Here is an 18,306-nt window from a genome sequence, read left to right on the forward strand (position 1 = left end):
TACCCCACATTTGCATATTGCTGGGTTACACTAACTAGATCAGGAGTCTCCCACTGTCTACAAATGCTGAGTCATAGACTTCAGTCCTATCAGCAAAGCGACACCTTCACTGCTGTGCTGCCCTCCACCTCTATCAACCAAAGCTCCTTCCATCGACCCCAGATATTGTCTTCTCTTCCCAGCCCATTTTCAGCTGTAGTATGTGATGGCTACTATTTTTTAAATATATAGAAAATCTGAGAGTAGTGCGATTATCAAACAAATTAATTTTTTCATATCTACTACTCTGTGAAACATGATTCCAAATACTGTACCTGGAGGTAAGACAGTCTGGGAAGGCATTGTGCTGATCACAGGTTCCAAGGGACTAGGTTGGTATATTGCATCTACAGGATTAATAGTACTCTGAGATAAGAAACACAGCAGAGTTATTTTTAATTAAATGTTGTTCTCATGCTTCCCCCCAAACAATAATATGCCACATTTCTAACAGCAAAATCCACAGGAGAGGACATAGGTAACACAAAGGGAAGTGTGTCTTTTTCATACACAGGTGTAAGAGTTCCTCCCAGTGAAGCACAGAAAGGAGGAAGAATGAGTGAATCACTGTCATCAAAGAAGCTAAGTGGGAAACCTGCGGGGCAAGAAAGCAAACACCAGCTCAGTTCCACTGAGTGCTCCGCACCCTTACCTCACCACAGCACTGCCCCTTATAACATGACACCAGTCACGAGGTAACCGCTGGGACCCCATCTCCCGCACAGCTGTACGCCACGCAGTGGAGGTGTCTCACTACACTCCCACAATGGGGGCCTTCGACAGAGCATGGGAAGAAGCCTTCCTTGAGGACTTTTTTTGGGGGTTGGGTGCTCAAACATGTAGTGACCATGTAGGGTAAGGACAAAAATCTAGACTTCTCTGATTCCAAATCAAGAAGTTAATTCTGACAGCATGATGCACTTTAACCCAAACCTCACAGCGTGCTCACTTTGTTCTTTGTTTTGTTTTGTAGCCCAGGCTGTCCTGGAATTCACTATGTGGACCAAGCTGGCTTCTAACTCACAGAGATCCACCTGCCTCTGTCTTCTGGGATTAAAGGTGTGCACCACCTGCCCAGACTCACTTTGTTTTTTTAAAGAGGGAGGTAGTCTGAGTAAATTTAATTTGATAATCAATTAAAAGGACAGATTTTGAGACAGGGTATTATTCTGTGGTTCAGGATAGCCTGGAACTCAGCATGTAGGCCAGGTTGGCCTCAAACTTTTATCTTCCTGCCTCAGCTTCCATCATGCTATGAGTACAGAGGTTTGCTACCATGCCTGGTTTGTTTAAATAATATTTGTGCTACTGAAGGACCCCAAATGTATCTATAAAACTTTAAAAACCACTTAGCAACAAAAACTGAGATAATGGTAGAGGTTTTTTTTTTAAAGTATTGTCATTTAATGTCTAAATTGTTTGTCATGCTATCAAAACTCTTCTCTATTTTAAAAAGTATTCAATCTCATTTTCTTAAATGAAATAATTTGAACATAAGAATTCTGATTCTAGTTAGCACAGATATTAACTGAAAAAGCAAAGGACACCTACAGATGACACCATGATAATCTCAAATAATCAAAAATTTAGCAAAGGGAAGTAGACAATGTACTGAAACTGAGACCTGGCATTTTCATTCCTTGCAGTACTTAAGCCTCTCATTCTCTCTGGGCTCAGTTTCCCCCAGTGAGTAAAATGGAAGAAGAGCCTGGATTATATAGCCTCAATGTAGCAGGACTCAACATGTGGGTCACAATCCCTCTAACAAGCCTCTATCTCTAAAAATATTTAATTACAATTCCTACCAGGAGCAAAATTACAGTTGTGAAGTAGTAACGAAAATAATTTTATGGTTGGGGTCACCACAGCACAGGAACTGTATTAAAGGGTTGAAGCATCAGGAAGGCTGAGAACCACTGCTCTAATGGCTTTCTGACTATTATTCTGACAAGCCTTGAGGCTGCTCTGGAAAAAAACTGCTTGTCTCTCGTGCTCTTCTCTGAGGACTCCAAGCTGCAGCTGTGTGGTGGAGACTCACCGAACATAATAAGGCCCTGGGCTTGATCCCCAGGACTCTAAAACCAAACAAAGGCAAAGTCCCCTTCACTAATACTTTGATCCACATGAATGAAAACACACTATTTTTCCACTGAAGAGTCTAAGAAATAACTAGCATGCAGAAGCCAAGCCCAAGGCCAGGAGAGGACAGTAAGAGGCAGGACTACTGCATAGCCCGAGCACTGGCTCTCAGTCTGTATCATGGCTTCCCATCTTCAAAATGAAACTTTTATACAAAAAGACTCAAGATTGTTTTCTACAAGTTTAATCTTGCTACACATGAATCTTCCCAATGTTCTTAAAACTGCAAAGGATTAAACATGTGTGGTATGCTTTCTAAAACCCTGTCTATTTTTACACACAATGAATTGATCTTTGAAGGGAAAAGAGATTAAAAACAACCAACCCTTGCATCTGTAAAGGGTCTTCTTGGGGACCATGCACATAGCCCCGCCCACAAGGCCGACCACACTGCACTGTGCTGATGCCATGAAGCTGTGGTGTGCCAGTCACCAGGGCTTACACCTTGAATACAACTAAAAATCCCAATATATTTATTTATATTTTAAAAGTGATTCCTTTAACTACTGTCTAAAGAAGATTTTAAAAACCTATAGATAATGAACAAAACAGATGTAAAGGCCACAAGCTCTGCCCTCCAAGGCACCATGAGGAGATTGTCAAGGGTCTACCATGTCATCTCCAGGCCTTAGACAAGCTGGCACTCAATATTAGGGTAAAGAGACTGCTTATTGTTTCACTCGAGATAGTCTGGTGTAGCTCAGGATGGCCTCAAACTCCCTATGTAGCTGAGCATGGACTTTAATTCCTAACCTTTCTGTCTTAACTTCCTGAGTGCTAGGATTATAGGTGTCATCATTACATCTGTTGATGTGTTGGGAGGAGGGAATATGGGTCAAACTCAAGGCTTCGCATGCTAAGCAAGAACTCTCAGCTAAGGTACACTGACAGCTCTACATTAGCAATAGTCAACAGAAGTCACTAAAACTATAAAACTACTGATCTTTGTGTGTATGTACGAGGGTGCCTGTGTGTACACACATGTGTGCCTGTGCGCAGAAGCCAGAGGTCAACAATGGTTGCCTTCTTCTAGCACTCTCTACCATATTTTTTGAGACAGGACCTACAGGTCTCTCCTGTACCCCCAGTGCTATGACCATGGATGCATGCCACCATGCCTGGTCTTTATGTGAGTACAGTGGATGCAAACTCTGGTCCTCGTGGTCTCATGGCAGGCACTTAATCCACTGAGCCATCTACCCAGCCCTCAAGCTTCAAATCATTAAAATCTTTTATTACCAGCTAAGAAATATAGCCATAACTTTCTTCTTATTTATAAATAAAATTTTAAGAGTAATAGAACAGTAAAAAGCTAAGGAAGAATAAGAAAATAACTATGTCAAAGAATCCATGTTTATTTGTTCTACCAAGAATACATTATGCAACACAGTACTATTGACAAATGCATATAAAATCTAAAAAGCAAACAAGAGGAACATATAGATATACATATATTTTTAGTAGATGAAGGTATGTTTCAATACTGCACACCCTCCGTCTGCTTCAATCTGAGAAAAAAGTCGGGTCAGGAAAGCAGTTTGGTGAGCAATGCCTGTGAAAGCTGAATGACCTTCAAGCTGACACATGCAAAGTGATTCAGTCACAGAACCAAGACTTAGAACAATTTTAAGACTGCCATTTTCCCTCCAAATGATTGTTGAAAGATGGTCAACTTTAGGAGCTCAAGAAAAATCGCAAGAGTTAAACAAAAAGCAGTGAGCAGGTGAAGAGAGGAGTCTGTGCTGAAAGTGAACGGAAATTCAGGCTTCTCTTGACATGACTGGTTACCACGCGCTGCGAGAGCAAAGGGACAGAGACCACATCAGACTTACTATAATTCCATCTGCGTGCTGCTCCGCATTACTCTGGTCCTTAGGGAAAAACGTTAAAGACATTAACTTCACTCTTACATTTAAGTAATGTCTTGTGTACTTTTCTTAATAAGAAGGCTTCTTTTACTAGGTAAGGAAGTTAGAAATTACTTCTCTGCTTTCACTGAGACTTTTCATCTCATGTGGTACTCATTCCTAACCAGAAACACCTCTATCACTGGCAACACAACCCAGAAGAAAATAACAGTTACCTCTACAGAGGCACTGACTGGCGCTCAGCATGTATCCTACCAAAGTTTACTGACATTCATAGCAACAATTAAAAGCAGATATGTTGATATAAGGACAGAGACCCTCAAAATTTCTAAGTTTCAACTTTACAATAAGTTATGCCAACTCCTCACAATCCCTACTATTGCACTTGACGGGCATGACCCTTGTCTGAACCATGATCTGAAAAACCTAGAATGGTCATTATTTCACACATCTGGTTATGACTTCAGAATTACACCAATACTTTCCTAGAGATATATTCTAATTTTCATTTCAGTAAACTTAACAGCTGTTTCCACAGAGTGATGATGTAACAGCTAACACTGCCTGGTAAGTATTGTATGTACATTCACTTACTCCATCAATAACCCTGTAACAGGTGCTTTTTTCTTTTTTGTTTTCTTTTGTTTGTGCCTGCATGTTTGGCTGGACTCAAAGGATGACCTGAGCTCTTGATCTCCTTGTCTCCAGTTACAGGCTTACACCACCACACCTGGTTTACATGGGGCTGGAAGCCAGGATTCTGCGCATGCTGGCAGACACTTTACTAACTGAACTGCATCTCATACCCACAGGCAGCATTACTGTCACCACTGGACTGTGGCAGATGGAAGCTCCCAATACAGGCAGCCTCCCTGCAGAGTTCACGCTCTTGGCTAACTACCATTTTGTCTTACCTCTGCAAGGTTGTGTGTGCCTCAGGGGGTGAAGAAAGTGGTGGAAAGTTGGTGACACAAAAATCCTTCCTCACAACTGCGTGAGAAAGGACTTAAGACTTTCAATAGTGGACCCTGAACTCTTCTGCACCCTTCTTCCCACTTGCCTTCTAACAGGCTCTGTGCCCAACATGGGTGTGAAGATGAAGAATTAGTCTTCTGGGGTGCTCTCAGGCATAGACAGGCATGGGAAAGCATCTCCTGGTGAGTACCATCTAGAAAGTAATCAAAGATCTCTGCAAGAAAATACATACTCAGAAAAATATGAGGAATCAAAAATCCTTTAGCCTGAACTGGCCATCTCCTGTGACCAGATCGGTGCTTGGCCCAACTGTCACCAGAGAGGCGTCATCCAGCAACTGGGGGAGAAGATGCAGACCTCAGCCAGCACTGGTCGGAGAAGAGGATAAAGGACTGTAGGAGCCAGAAGGGTCAAAGACACTACAAGAAAACTCACAGAATCAATTCACATGGGCTCATAGGGACTCATGGAGACTGAGCCAATGAGGCAGCCTGCAGGGAACTGACGTAGATACTCTCTATATATTAGAGTTGTGCAGCTTAGGAGGACTCCAAACAGTAGGAGCGGGGGCTATCTCTGTTACAGACTTTTAGGGCCCTACTCCTCACACTGGATAGCCTTGACCAGCCTTAATACATGAGGAGATGCGAAGTCTAATTGCATTTTGATGTGCCATGTTTTGTTGATACTCTTTCTTATCAAAGAAACAAGAGTTGGATTAGGGGAGGGAACAGAGATGGGATGGGAGGGGGGAGAGCAGGGACTGGGATGAGAGAAGGGAGGGGAAACTGAGGCTGGAATATAAAAATCACTGTATGATTGTTGTACTTTTAGAATACTGCAACCTCAGAAAGCTATATTTCTTGGGTTTCTTCATGTTCACTCATGTAAAATTGTACCTATTTCAGAGGATATAATGAGAAAATATAGGAAAGTATTTAAGGGAGAAAAGTTAGATATAAAACTGAGTTTTTAAAAAATATTTATTTATTTATTATATATACAATATTCTTCTGTCTGTGTGCATGCCTGAAGGCCAGAAGAGGGCACCAGACCTCATTACAGATGGTTGTGAACCACCATGTGGGTGCTGAGAATTGAACTCAGGACCTCTGGAAGAGCAGGCAATGCTTTTTTTTTTAAAGATTTTATTTATTTATTATGTATACAGTATTCTCAGTATTCTGTCTAAAGGTATGCCTTCAGGCCAGAAGAGGGTACCAGATCTCATTGCAGATGGTTGTGAGCCACCATGTGGTTGCTGGGAATTGAACTCAGGACCTTTGGAAGAGCAGGCAGTGCTCTTAACCACTGAGCCATCTCTCCAGCCCCCTAAAACTGAGTTTTTTAAATTAAAGGAAACTAATGCAGTGTCCTAGATAGAGTTGTCAACTTGACACTAACCTATGCACATCTGGGAAGAGAAGCCTCAATGGAATAAATGTCTCCATCAGACTGCCTGTGGACAAGACTGTAGGCATTTTCTCGATTAGTGACTGATGGGGAGAGAGGTAGCGGGCTGTTGGTGGTGCCACCCAGGCAGATGATCCTGGGGGTAGAAGAGAGCAGCCTGAGCAAACAATGGACAGCAAGCCAGTAGGCAGCATTCCTCTATGGTTTTTGCTTCAGTTCTGCCTCCAGGTGCCCTTCCTAACTTCTTCAGCAATGGAGTGTGACCTGAGAGCTGTAAGAAGAAACAAAGCCTTTGCTCACGGTGTTTGTCACAGTAGTCAAACTGTAACTAGGACAGCAGTACCAAAGGAAGACATCAGAGACTCAGACTAAGATAAAGTAACAGCTATAGCCTTTGTTTTTTCCACTAGACACTTGGGGGACATTCCAAAACAGGAATGCAAAGAGAAGCCAGGTACACAAGTAGTATAAAAGAGTAATCCCACAGTAGCAAGCAAAACCACAACCATCCTCTAGTATTATGCAGATAAAACATATAAATAAATAAAATGCTAATGTATTAAACTGTCCTTTCTGGAAGCTTTCTGGAAGATTCACTAGAAGGCAATCTTTGTTTGGTCTTTGTTTTAAACATACTGGTCAAATTATATCCGAAAATTTATCTATTAGTATAGACCTTCAGAAATCTAGACATCAATGTGTTCATCAGGAAGAATCTGAAGACTTGGCATCACTTTTTAAAGTGCATATGCAGAGAAGGGCTACTACAGCAGACCTGCAGCAGTTCCTCTGTCTCAAGTCCCGAATACAAAGAGTGGCTCACTAAGCCTCTTGTGGGAACAGCATGGTCTACTGATGAGCCTCTGGTAGAAACCTGGGCACAGTGTCTCTAAGGAGCTTCCCTAATAAACAACATTTCTCACACTTGGTAATGGTTTGTGACTGCAGGAACTGGGCACATCATATAGAATTTCACTAGGGAAGACTTGAGTATGTGTCTGGTTTTCTGAGTGCTATTTCTGTGCTATTCTCTTTGCTGATCTTGGTTATGTAACTCTGTGACTGAATGCTGTGTCCTATCTGTCCTAGCCAGCCTAGCTGAGGTCTAGGAACTCTTGGCCCAGCACACACATTCTCTACAAAATTCCGAGAGGAACTGCTTTTAATATCTACACAACTCAAATTAGTACTTTCCCCTTTATGTAAAAAATTGAGTTAACTACACACTTGAGATTCTAAAGTCAGTAATTCTGATACAGAAAAATTTTAAATATGGATCATTTAGAATTATGGAGAAAGAAAACTCAATTTTCCTGCTCAGTTTATAAACTTATGACATTTTCTTTTCTTCTTCTAGTTTCTAAACAGCAAACTGATTTTTCCCTAAGACTTTAAGAATATGAAATATAGGAGATCAAAAGTGCCAAAATGGTCTGTTGTTAAGCAAATATCATATCCTCTCCAATGCCAAACCTATGTGGGCCTTTGTGACTATCCCCACTAAGAGCAAAAGATATGCATGATTTCCAACACTGCAACCTGCCTGGCTTTCTTGGAAATGACTTCACTGTGAGGAGGCCTGGGCAGCCACAAAGACACTACAGAGAGGGACTGAACTCTTCTCCCCAACACCACCACCATGTAAGTAAGCCATCTTCAAAGTGGGTCCTCCGGACTGGAGAGATGGCTTAGCTTAAGAACACCTCCTGCTCTTCCAGAGGACTCAGGTTCAGTTCCAAGCACTCAAAAGAACGCCAGTTTCAGGGGATCTGGTGCTCTCTCTCTTCCGACCTCAGGGGGCTCGTGTATGCATATGGCACGCGCACACACACAAACACACACACACACACACACACACACAGAGAGAGAGAGAGAGAGAGAGAGAGAGAGAGAGAGAGAGAGAGAGAGAGAGAGCGCACCAGAAGAGGGAGGAGGCACCGCCTCCACTTCCGCAGCTTTGTACACAATGCAGAACATCAAGTGTGTGGTGGTGGGTGATGGGGCTGTAGGCAAGACATGCCTTTTCATCTGCTACACGACTAATGCCTTCCCCAAGGAATACATCCCCACTGTGTTCGAAAATTACAGTGTCCAGAGTGCAGTTGATGGGAGCACAGTGAACCTGAACCTGTGGGACACAGCGGGCCAGGAGGAATGTGGCTGCTGTGCATCCTTTCCTACCCTCAGACCAACGTCTTTGTCATCTGTTTCTCCACTGCCAGTCCACCCTCCTATGAAAATGTGAGGCACAAGTGGCATCCAGAGGTGTATCACCACTGCCCCGATGTCCCTATCCTCCTGGTGGGCACCAAGAAGGACCTGAGAGCCCAGCCTGATACCCTATGGCACCTCAAGGAGCAGGGTCAAGCGCCCATCACACCGCAGCAGGGCCAGGCACTGGCCAAGCAGATCCATGCTGTGCGCTACCTTGAGTGCTCGGCGCTGCAGCAGGACGGCGTCAAGGAGGTGTTTGCAGAGGCTGTCGGGGTAGTGCTCAACCCAACACCGATAAAGTGTGGGCGGTCCTGCATCCTCTTGTGACCCTGGCATTCAGCTTGGAGGCTACCCCTTGTCCCCCCACCAGTTGTGCCTTGGCACCTTGTCTGCCCCCCAGCTGTGCCTTAAGGACTAATTCTGGCACCCCTTGCCAGGGGACTCCCTGATTGCCTTTTATTCCTTAAGGAGGTACACGGGGAAAGGGGCTTTGGGCCCTGCCCCACTCTGCTTGGGAATATCAAGTATTCCATGAGTTCACCTAAGCCAGGGTTGACCCTTCCAAGAGGCAAGCCCAGTGCCACCCTCCATTTCCTGCTACTGACCAGTTCATCCAGCTTTCCACAGAGTTGCTGCCTGTTGTGGTGCCTCCTCTCAGGTTAGGGGCTCTAACCTCTGCCTTTGCTCTTGGAGTAGGCTCTCCAAGATATCACCCCCACAAAGGAGGAGCCACAGAACCCTGAGAAGAAAAATGCCCTAACCTGCCCCATGTGCCCAGACCTTATGTGTCTGCTGACTAACTTAGGCCCCATGCTCCTAGGGGCCTTTCCTACACCATCAGCATCAATAAAACCTCCTGTCTCCATTGGAAAAAAGAAAAGAAAAGAAAAGCGGGTCCTCCAGCCCCCAGTGAAGTCAACACAACACAGAAATGGATGAATAAGTGAGTAGAAGCTATTTTAAGACTCAGTTTTAAGGTGGTTTGTTACAGACTACTGGCATCAGTTTTAAGGTGGTTTGTTACAGACTACTGGCATCAGTTTTAAGGTGGTTTGTTACAGATTACTGGCATCAGTTTTAAGGTGGTTTGTTACAGATTACTAGCATCAGTTTTAAGGTGGTTTGTTACAGACTACTGGCATCAGTTTTAAGGTGGTTTGTTACAGATTACTGGCATCAGTTTTAAGGTGGTTTGTTACAGACTACTGGCATCAGTTTTAAGGTGGTTTGTTACAGACTACTGGCATCAGTTTTAAGGTGGTTTGTTACAGACTACTGGCATCACTGGTGCACTTTCATCTACAAAACCCAGGGTTGGGGATGTAGCCCAGCTTTACAGGAAACTGCAGTGTGGTCCTCAGCACTGCACAACCTGGGAATGTCTGCACACTATTGTAGCCCCAACACTGCCAACGCAAAGCACAGGCCCCAAACTCATCCTTAGCTCACTGAGTGTAAGAACAGCCTGAGCTACAAGTAACCCTACCTCAAAACAAAAACACAAATTCTAGTACAACAAAAACCAAGCACTTCTAATTCCTGTATGATAAAATGAACTACTTGGACAATTTTCCCTCAAACTTTTTTTTCATATATGCTATCTTACAGGATATTCTAAATCAGACTTATTTGCCTTTTAAGGTACATGAAATCCACATAAGCACACAGCCTCTTTAATGCTTTATCATCCATCATAAGCTGTAGATAGCTGGTCTCTTACTTTGCATAGTTGATCAGATTAGCTACAGAAGAGTGTCTAGTCTCCCTGCACCGAAGACTCTACTGAACTCAAAAGGACTTAGGAAAAGGGCCCTGTCACCCCACACAAATCACAGCATGAGTACCACATGCAAGGGCTGTTTCTACCTTGTTTGAACACATGACCATGACTAAGATCTGGAAATATGTCACTAAAATAAGCATGTGTACTTTATGATTTGGGGTAACTTTTGACTAGAATTATGAACTCCAGTATTTTTTTTAAATATTTTTATGGTTTATTTAACTTTATCTTATGTGCATTGGTGTGAAGGTGTCAGATCCCCTGGAACTGGATCTTCAGACAGTTGTGAGCTGCCATGTGGGTGTTGGGAATTGAACCCGGGTCCTCTGGAAGAGCAGTCAGTGCTCTTAACCGCTGAGCCATCTCTCCAGCCCAAACTCCAGTATTTTTAAACCATTGATACTTTTTTTTAAAAAATTAAAGATTAAATACATTCTACACTGCCCTAATGAGGCAGTCTTAATTATATACCCACATAAATTCTTTTTTTTTTTTTTTTTTTTGGTTTTTCGAGACGGGGTTTCTTTGTAGTTTTGGAGCCTGTCCTGGAACTAGCTCTTGTAGACCAGGCTGGTCTCGAACTCACAGAGATCTGCCTGCCTCTGCCTCCCGAGTGCTGGGATTAAAGGCGTGCGCCACCACCGCCCGGCTCCCACATAAATTCTAACTTATAATTCAAGTCTTATGAGATCCAGCAAATGTGGCTGTGAAGATAGAAAATTCACATTAAAGAAGGAATGAATTTGGATTCTTTACTCATACTATAATAAAAATCAAGGTGCAACACTGCCACAAACTTGAGAGAGAAAATAAAAAACATACAAGCAAAATCTTCATCATCACAGACAGCAGAGAATCTAAATGTAAAGCCACAGAAAGGGGCTAGAGAAATGGCTAACGGGATGAAGAGAAGACTCAGTGGTTAAGAGCACTGACTGCTCCTCCAGAGGACCTGGGTTCAATTCCCAGCACCCACATGGCAGCTAATAATAGTCTCTAACTCTAAGGTCTGTCACCCTCACACAGACATACATGCAGGTAAAATACCAATGCAAATGAAATAAAAGTAAATAAATTATTAAGAAAAAAAAACATAGAAAGGCTTTGAGAGGACAAAAAGAAAGAGCAGGTGCTAGGCCAAGAAAGGATCCCTCAACAGAAGCTCAAAAGGCTAGAGCCTTAATCTCTAACACCCAGAATGGTAAGAAAATTAATTTTGGTTAAGCCATCTAGTTTCTATGATATTTTGTTATAAAAGCCTGCGTTGATAAAGGCAGGTGACAAGTGAGTCCTTGAGGAGACAATATGCTCTCACAGAGAAAATAAATGTCAGTAAGCACAATACATCATGTGGCTGTGACCAGTGATGCAGGGTTAGGAAGAAAAAGAAACTGGTGTGACATGGAGATTGTTCAGATAGTCAAGATATTTCGTCTGGCAGAAACTGGAGCAAAGTGAGGGAAGAGACCATCCTGGAGAACATCTGTGAGAGGAGCCACCCAACAGAAGCAAAGGTCCCTAAAACTGAGAAGAAAGCTGTCTCCCCTGAAGAGAAAATTAAAGGGAAACAGGCCCCCCGTTATCAAACAGTGTGGTCAAGCAGTAGATGAAAGAGAGTGAGGGCTCAAACGCTATGGTGCCCAGTTGACATCTCAAGATACCTGCGCAGGCCTCTGTGACGATGGACACAGAAAGGAAGCTTACGGATGCAGAGTCATGTAGGGTGTAGCACGCTTGAAAGCCTTACAACATGCTCAAACTTCCTGCTGGGATTGATTAAAGTGACTCCAGGGTACCACCACTGAAAAGTAGATCTGTCAGCCTAGACTAATACATTCAGCTGTAGGAACTAGTAGAAAGAAACGGAATAATCTGAACTGTAATACAGTTCAAAGACAGAGAACATCAAAAATACTCCTGATGAGGACCAGCAAGACAGTTCAGCAAGCAAAGGTTCTTAACACCAAGGCTGAAGACCAAATTCCCCATGACAGCATCAACACAGGCTAGCTGCTCTGACTGCTACACACAATGAATATATCACGTAATAATCGCTCCCTAATGAGTAACTAAGAAGTAGCCGCTGAGCCAAGAAAAGGCTACACTCGAAGTAGAGCTATCTGTCTGAGTATTTTGAATGTCCTCCAGAGACTCCCCAGGCTGGCCAGCAAGTCTAAGCTGCATTTCTTCCGCCACCATACTAGATATGCTTTTGGATGAGAGCGTAATTCTTCCCTCTCTGTCCCCTCCCCTATATCTGCAGGTGCTCTCCATGCAGTCACGTAAATTTAGATCCAGAAAAACTAAACAAAACCTTAGCCTGAATTTTGTCTCCGGCCCTGCCCTATGCTACTGTGTTACTAACAATGTGAGGGAAAACGAGATTCTAACCCTGGGCAAACAAAACCACGTGAACAAGTAAAACACACCACTGAGTATTTTCCAACCTCCCTGCCAAGCTGTCACCTACGTGCTGCTACCCACTAGCTACAGGCACACAACGGCAAGCATTGGTGAATGCAAGGCTTATTCTCAAACCTACTTCTCTCTCTAAAAGTGGGTATAGATTAGTATTTAGCCCAAAATAATTCACTACCCATTTTGTTCCATGGATAACAACAATTAATGACTGGTTTACCAATGTAGTTCAGTATCCTCTCCTCCTCAAAAACAAACAAAATACACCAATTTCAAAAATGTATTTACTATACTCTATAATGTACAAGAAAACAGCTGTGGTAAAGCTTAACTCTTGATTTCTAAGAAAAAAATTGTGTAAAAGATTTAAAAAAAAATAGCCTTCTATTCCAAGCTGCAGCTGTGGTTAAAGCAAAGAATATGTGTGCCCTTTAAACATGCTCCCTTATTTCCTACCCAAAGAATGGGCTCTTTAAACATACTACCTTACTTCCTAGCCACAATGAAAAATTTTACCAGAAAATAGACAGGTGTGTGTGTGTGTGTGTGTGTGTGTGTGTGTGTGTGTGTGTGTGTGTGTAAACATGCAAACATAGTAATTGTTTAACAAATTATAGACTTCCACAATTCTGTTTACTGTTGAAAAGTAATGTTTCAGAACTAAGTTTGTATATACTAAGGAAAAATTCCAATACAATTTCTTAAATTATAAACTTTGAAAGGAAATATAAAGTAAAGTTTACTTACTTTAGCAATCTGTAGCAGCACAATGCAGTGCTTAATTGATTCTACCATGCTCTATAAAGACAAAACACTGATTTTAGGGTCTTGCTGCAAATAAAATAGTTATATGATATTAGAACTTAAAATAGTCTTAAAAATCAGTTCAAATATACAAAGGAGTAAAGTCTACACATTAAATACACCTTTCTATGTATATGGTGAGTTCTAATTTGATGACAGTGTGACAACCTACTTATTAGCAATTCTATGATTTACTAAGGAAGATCACACTATCATTTATACCAAATAATATCTACTATTTTTCTCTCAAAGAGAAAGTATGCGAGTCCGAGTTTGATTAGCCTTCAATTGTTTAGATCAACAGTAGCAACCCCAATGTCAATGCCTAAAGCAAGACACGGGGCAGAATCTGGTCAGAATACTCAGATCTGAAATATTATTTTGCCTATTTTAAAAATACTTTTATCAAGATACAAATATCATTAGTAACATCATATTAAATAAGATCAAAGGCCAGTGCATTAAGGAAACTCAAATCTTACTGCATTTTCAAGAGGAGAGTATGTATATATTGAGTATCCCTCATCCTCCAAGTTCCAATTCACAATTTCAGGTGTCAGGAAGTCAAACTGCAAGCATCAGCTGCAAGAAACTTAAATGGATCTTGAGTTCAGACTTGAGTCCCCTCCTCTATTTATCTTATATTATGCATGTGTAAACGATCTATTAGAGATACTTCCAGTGCCAAGTATCTCATATATGAGATACCATTTTTTTCTTTTTCCCTTTTTTTTTTGATTGTTGTTGTTGAGATAGGGTCTCAAAAATGAGATCACTATGTAGCTGAGGCTGGCCTTTACTCCTAATCCGTGCTTGGATCACAGGTATGTGCTACCATGTTGAACAACAGCCTCCTATGCACGGAGGATACTTTTATCCCAAGATACCACTGAAGTTAAGACCAGAAACAAATAAAATGGTACATCAGATTAATTTCAACCACAGGGATACAAATTCTTGGCCAATGACTTGATTCTTAAATACCCTCATAAAAATCCACAGAAACTAAGACACTGTTTGTTCTTATTAATAACAGCAGGTTCTAAATTAAAGCCAGAGTTTAGTAATAACTTACATTTGTTGTGTCTTTGAGAGTTTCAACTTTCTGTGAAAAATAAATTTTATAAAATAGAAATAATGAAAATCACAAACAGGTGCATATTGTTATTTTCGGGGATTAGGCATTTGAAGGGTTTTTCACTTACACTATTCCAAGTTAGTGTAATTAAGTTAGGAAAGAAATAGTTTTTGTTATATTTTTTAGTCTAAATCCAATATTTAAATTTAAAATTCCAAATATTTTATGGATAAATACTCATAAAATTCATGCACTTCAAGACTTGTAAGAAAGTATAAAACATTCTTATACCTTTCCGGAAAACAGATTTTATATTTATTATAGACTTCATGATTTTTCAAAAATAGTTTCCTAAAATGTCATTTAAATAAACTAGAAATAAATTCCAAAACTAAGAATTAATGGAAGGTGAGTTAGAACATGAATTTATATTATTATTAAGTGTAGCTGACCAAACTGTAAGGCCACTGTCAGCAAGAAAGCAAAACAATAAAAAATGCTGCACCAGGAACAGTGCAAGAAAAGAGAAGACGCGGCACCTATGAGCCCCGACAAACACCCAGGAAAACCAAACTGAAGGCCTGGAGGCCACAATGCAAGCACTGGCTCTCCCTGTCAAATGCTCTTTCCGAGCAGTTCTCTCCCTGAAGTGACCACATGGAAACAGTAACTTTCTTTTTGTTTTGTTGTTTGTTTTTTAAGACAGGGTCTCACTATGTAGCTCTGAATGTCTTGGAACAAACTATGTAGAACAGGCTGGCCTTGAACACAGATCTGTACTTGGATTAACGGCATGTGCCTGGTCCCAAGTCCTAGAAATGTAATGCCTTTCTACCTTATATGTAAAGAACTTACTCCCAAACATCTAATACTTGCAAAACAGAATTACATTAAAAACCTGAATATTATCCTTTTATTTAATTATTAAGCTGCAACTGAAAATTTACCAGAAAACACCACTTGAGGGAACATTACAATAATACATAGTAGATCAGTGATATTGTTTCTGGTGGGTTGGTAGATTTGGCTTTTTGCTATTGTTGTTTTTTGTTTTGAGATGGGGGTCTCACTATGTAGTCCTCACAAAGCTTAATGTGCTGGGATTAAAGACATGTGCCACCATGCCTCATCCATTTTGTCTTGTTTTATATAGAATCTTGCTAGGTAGTGCAAGCTGGCCATGAACTCCTGATCTTTCTGCCTCAGCCTCCCCAGAGCTGGGATTCTAAGTATGCCTTAGTTCCCCCCCCTCCCGTTTCAACAATATTAACATAATAAAATACAGGTGTATTTCTGTTACTTTTTCAAAACATTTTTGAATTTTAAAAAAATTAAGTAAATTATGGTTACAGAAGTTACCTTTCTCTGTTCATCATCTTTACAATTCTGAAGCTTGTCATCAAAAAGCTACAGGGTATGAAAAAGACACTTTTAGTATCAAGATATTTACTACACTGTGTAGACTCACCAAACAGAAAAGTAAACCTTAGTTCCTAAATATTTCTGCTGTGGCTAACATACACATAAATTATTTCTAGGCTCTGTATCAAATCTCATTCTTCTATGAGAATGACTGTGAACTGCTAAGACCAAATGCCATGGTAGAATTACAGTAAGAAAGTGATTCTTGCCTGTGTTTGCGATTCATGTGTGCGTGTGTACCTATGAGGCAGAAGAGCATGTCCAGTGTCTTCCTCTCCCACTCTCCACTTTGCTCTGTGAGGCAGGAACTCTCACTGAACCTGTTCTGGGCAGGCTAGCTGGTCAGCAAGCTCCCAGGATCTGCCTGTCTCCATTCTGCACATTTTATGTGGAGATCAGAGAACACTGAGTGTCTTCATCATTTTCTAACTTATTTCTGGAGACAGAGTGTCTGCCTCAACGAATGTGGAGCTCTCACACTTGACTTGACGGTGCCCAGAAAGCCTGTGGTATCACCCATGCTGGTGTACAGACATGTGCTGCTGTGCCCAGTGTTTCTATGAGAACTGGGAAACCAAACTCAGACCTTATGCCTGCACATCAAGCACTGAGCCATCTTCCCAGCACCTCCACAAGACTTTTTATTGTTTGTTTTGAAAACAGGGTCTTACTCTGTAAGCTAGGCTGGCCGGGAAATATGTAGCATACTGTATAGTTACTCTCAAATAGGTGATCCTCCTACTTCAGCCTGAGGGTTAGGATTATAGACACTAGACCCACAAAACTTGCAGTAACTAGGAAGATTTATTTAAACTCAAAGTTTTTTTCTGCTTTGTTTCCTAAGTTAATGGGTTTCTTTTTCTTCCTATGACCTATCATTTTAATTCAAAGAGAAAAGTCACTCCCAAAAAAATGAAAGGGAGGAGGAACCCAAGATCTCAGCGACATCCTATTTATCTTTTCCTCAATAATCAAAGAGTATTGAACATACATTTTATCAATATAATTAGAGGATAAGATCCTACTTTTAAGGAGTTATCAATTTTAAAAATTGCTGAAAACCGTGAGGGATGTAAATTACTCTCAAGTAACTTCGAAGCCCAGCTTAGCAACGTTTACTACTTTATGTCAGAACAGCATGCCATACCTTTAATTGTTCTATCAAGATCTGCAGGTAAGCGTCAGCCTCTGTAAGTTTCTTATCAAAGTCTTGGACACTAGGAACAAATCCTGAATCCAAACCCTAGAGGAAAACAAAGTGAATGATCTGGCAGTGCCCAAGCCACACATATTATTACAGGAAACACTTCATCTTCATGAATGTGTAATTTCAACTTTCAAAACCGTCAGTCCATTTACACAAACAAGTTTAACAAAATTTCCCGAGACAAGTACTGCATCAACCTTCCACTCAGGAATACATGCACTGCAGCTGCTCTGAGAGAGGGTTGGTGCCCCACCCTCAAAATCACCACCCCCCACGACTGGCTCCCTTTCCACCAGAGTCACAGTCATTTAGTATAAATTATAATATAATAAGAAATAGAAAACCTCCTAGGCTATTTCATATTTCCTCCCATTGTTTTCCTGTCCCAAGAATCATGTTTGTTTGTTTCTTTAGAGGTAGGGGCTCAATGTGTGTGCTCAGAGGACAGCTTGTGGAGTCAGTTTTCTCCTGACACCACGCAGGTTTTCCGAGACAAGATTTCTGTGGAACAGTCCTGGCTGTCCCGGAACTCTGTACACCAGGCAGGCCTCAGACTCACAGACTGCCTCTGCTCCTGAGTGCTGGGATTACAGATACTTAACCCATCCCATCAGCTCAGAAATTTTCCACCCTCTTTTTTCCTTATTAAAAAAAAAATTTTTTTTTTAAGAGAAAGCTGAGCACAGTGGTACACATCAACAGTCTCATCACTGGGAAGGCTAAGACAGGAGAACTGTAAATTTACAACTAGCCTGGGTTATAGTCTCACAGCCTTTTCTAAGTGCAACTGCTGATTCTTCTCACCTTATCAAGTTCCCTATTCACTTTCAGCCTTGGCGTGAACACTACACTCTGGACAGGGTGTAAATTATTTATCTAGATGCCTCTCTTCTTCCTCAGTTTAAAAGTACAGCAATAGCATACCCTACTTTTTGTACATCTGCAT

The 18,306-nt window shown here is 41.4% G+C and overlaps 1 protein-coding gene and 1 pseudogene across 31 annotated transcripts in view; one reads left to right on the plus strand and one right to left on the minus strand.

The window, feature by feature from the left end:
- Positions 1 to 18,306, minus strand: part of Osbpl9 (oxysterol binding protein like 9) — a 137,089-nt gene that overhangs the window by 29,051 nt on the left and 89,732 nt on the right. For 19 of the 31 annotated variants that reach the window (XM_075946314.1, XM_075946313.1, XM_075946315.1 and 16 more), the window contains 5 exons: positions 17,301 to 17,396; positions 16,091 to 16,138; positions 14,729 to 14,758; positions 13,597 to 13,647; positions 315 to 405 (listed from right to left, as the gene is read on the minus strand). In XM_075946314.1, coding sequence (XP_075802429.1) covers positions 315 to 405; positions 13,597 to 13,647; positions 14,729 to 14,758; positions 16,091 to 16,138; positions 17,301 to 17,396 — 316 coding nt within the window. Of the gene's footprint in view, positions 1 to 314; positions 406 to 4,010; positions 4,050 to 13,596; positions 13,648 to 14,728; positions 14,759 to 16,090; positions 16,139 to 17,300; positions 17,397 to 18,306 lie in introns of all 31 variants that reach the window. The other 12 variants (XM_075946312.1, XM_075946311.1, XM_075946310.1 and 9 more) reach the window with 1 other exon arrangement.
- LOC142834156 (rho-related GTP-binding protein RhoG-like) lies at positions 8,401 to 9,046 on the plus strand (annotated as a pseudogene).

Source organism: Microtus pennsylvanicus, chromosome 13 (assembly GCF_037038515.1).
Source record: "Microtus pennsylvanicus isolate mMicPen1 chromosome 13, mMicPen1.hap1, whole genome shotgun sequence".
Classification (NCBI taxonomy): Eukaryota; Metazoa; Chordata; class Mammalia; order Rodentia; family Cricetidae; genus Microtus; species Microtus pennsylvanicus.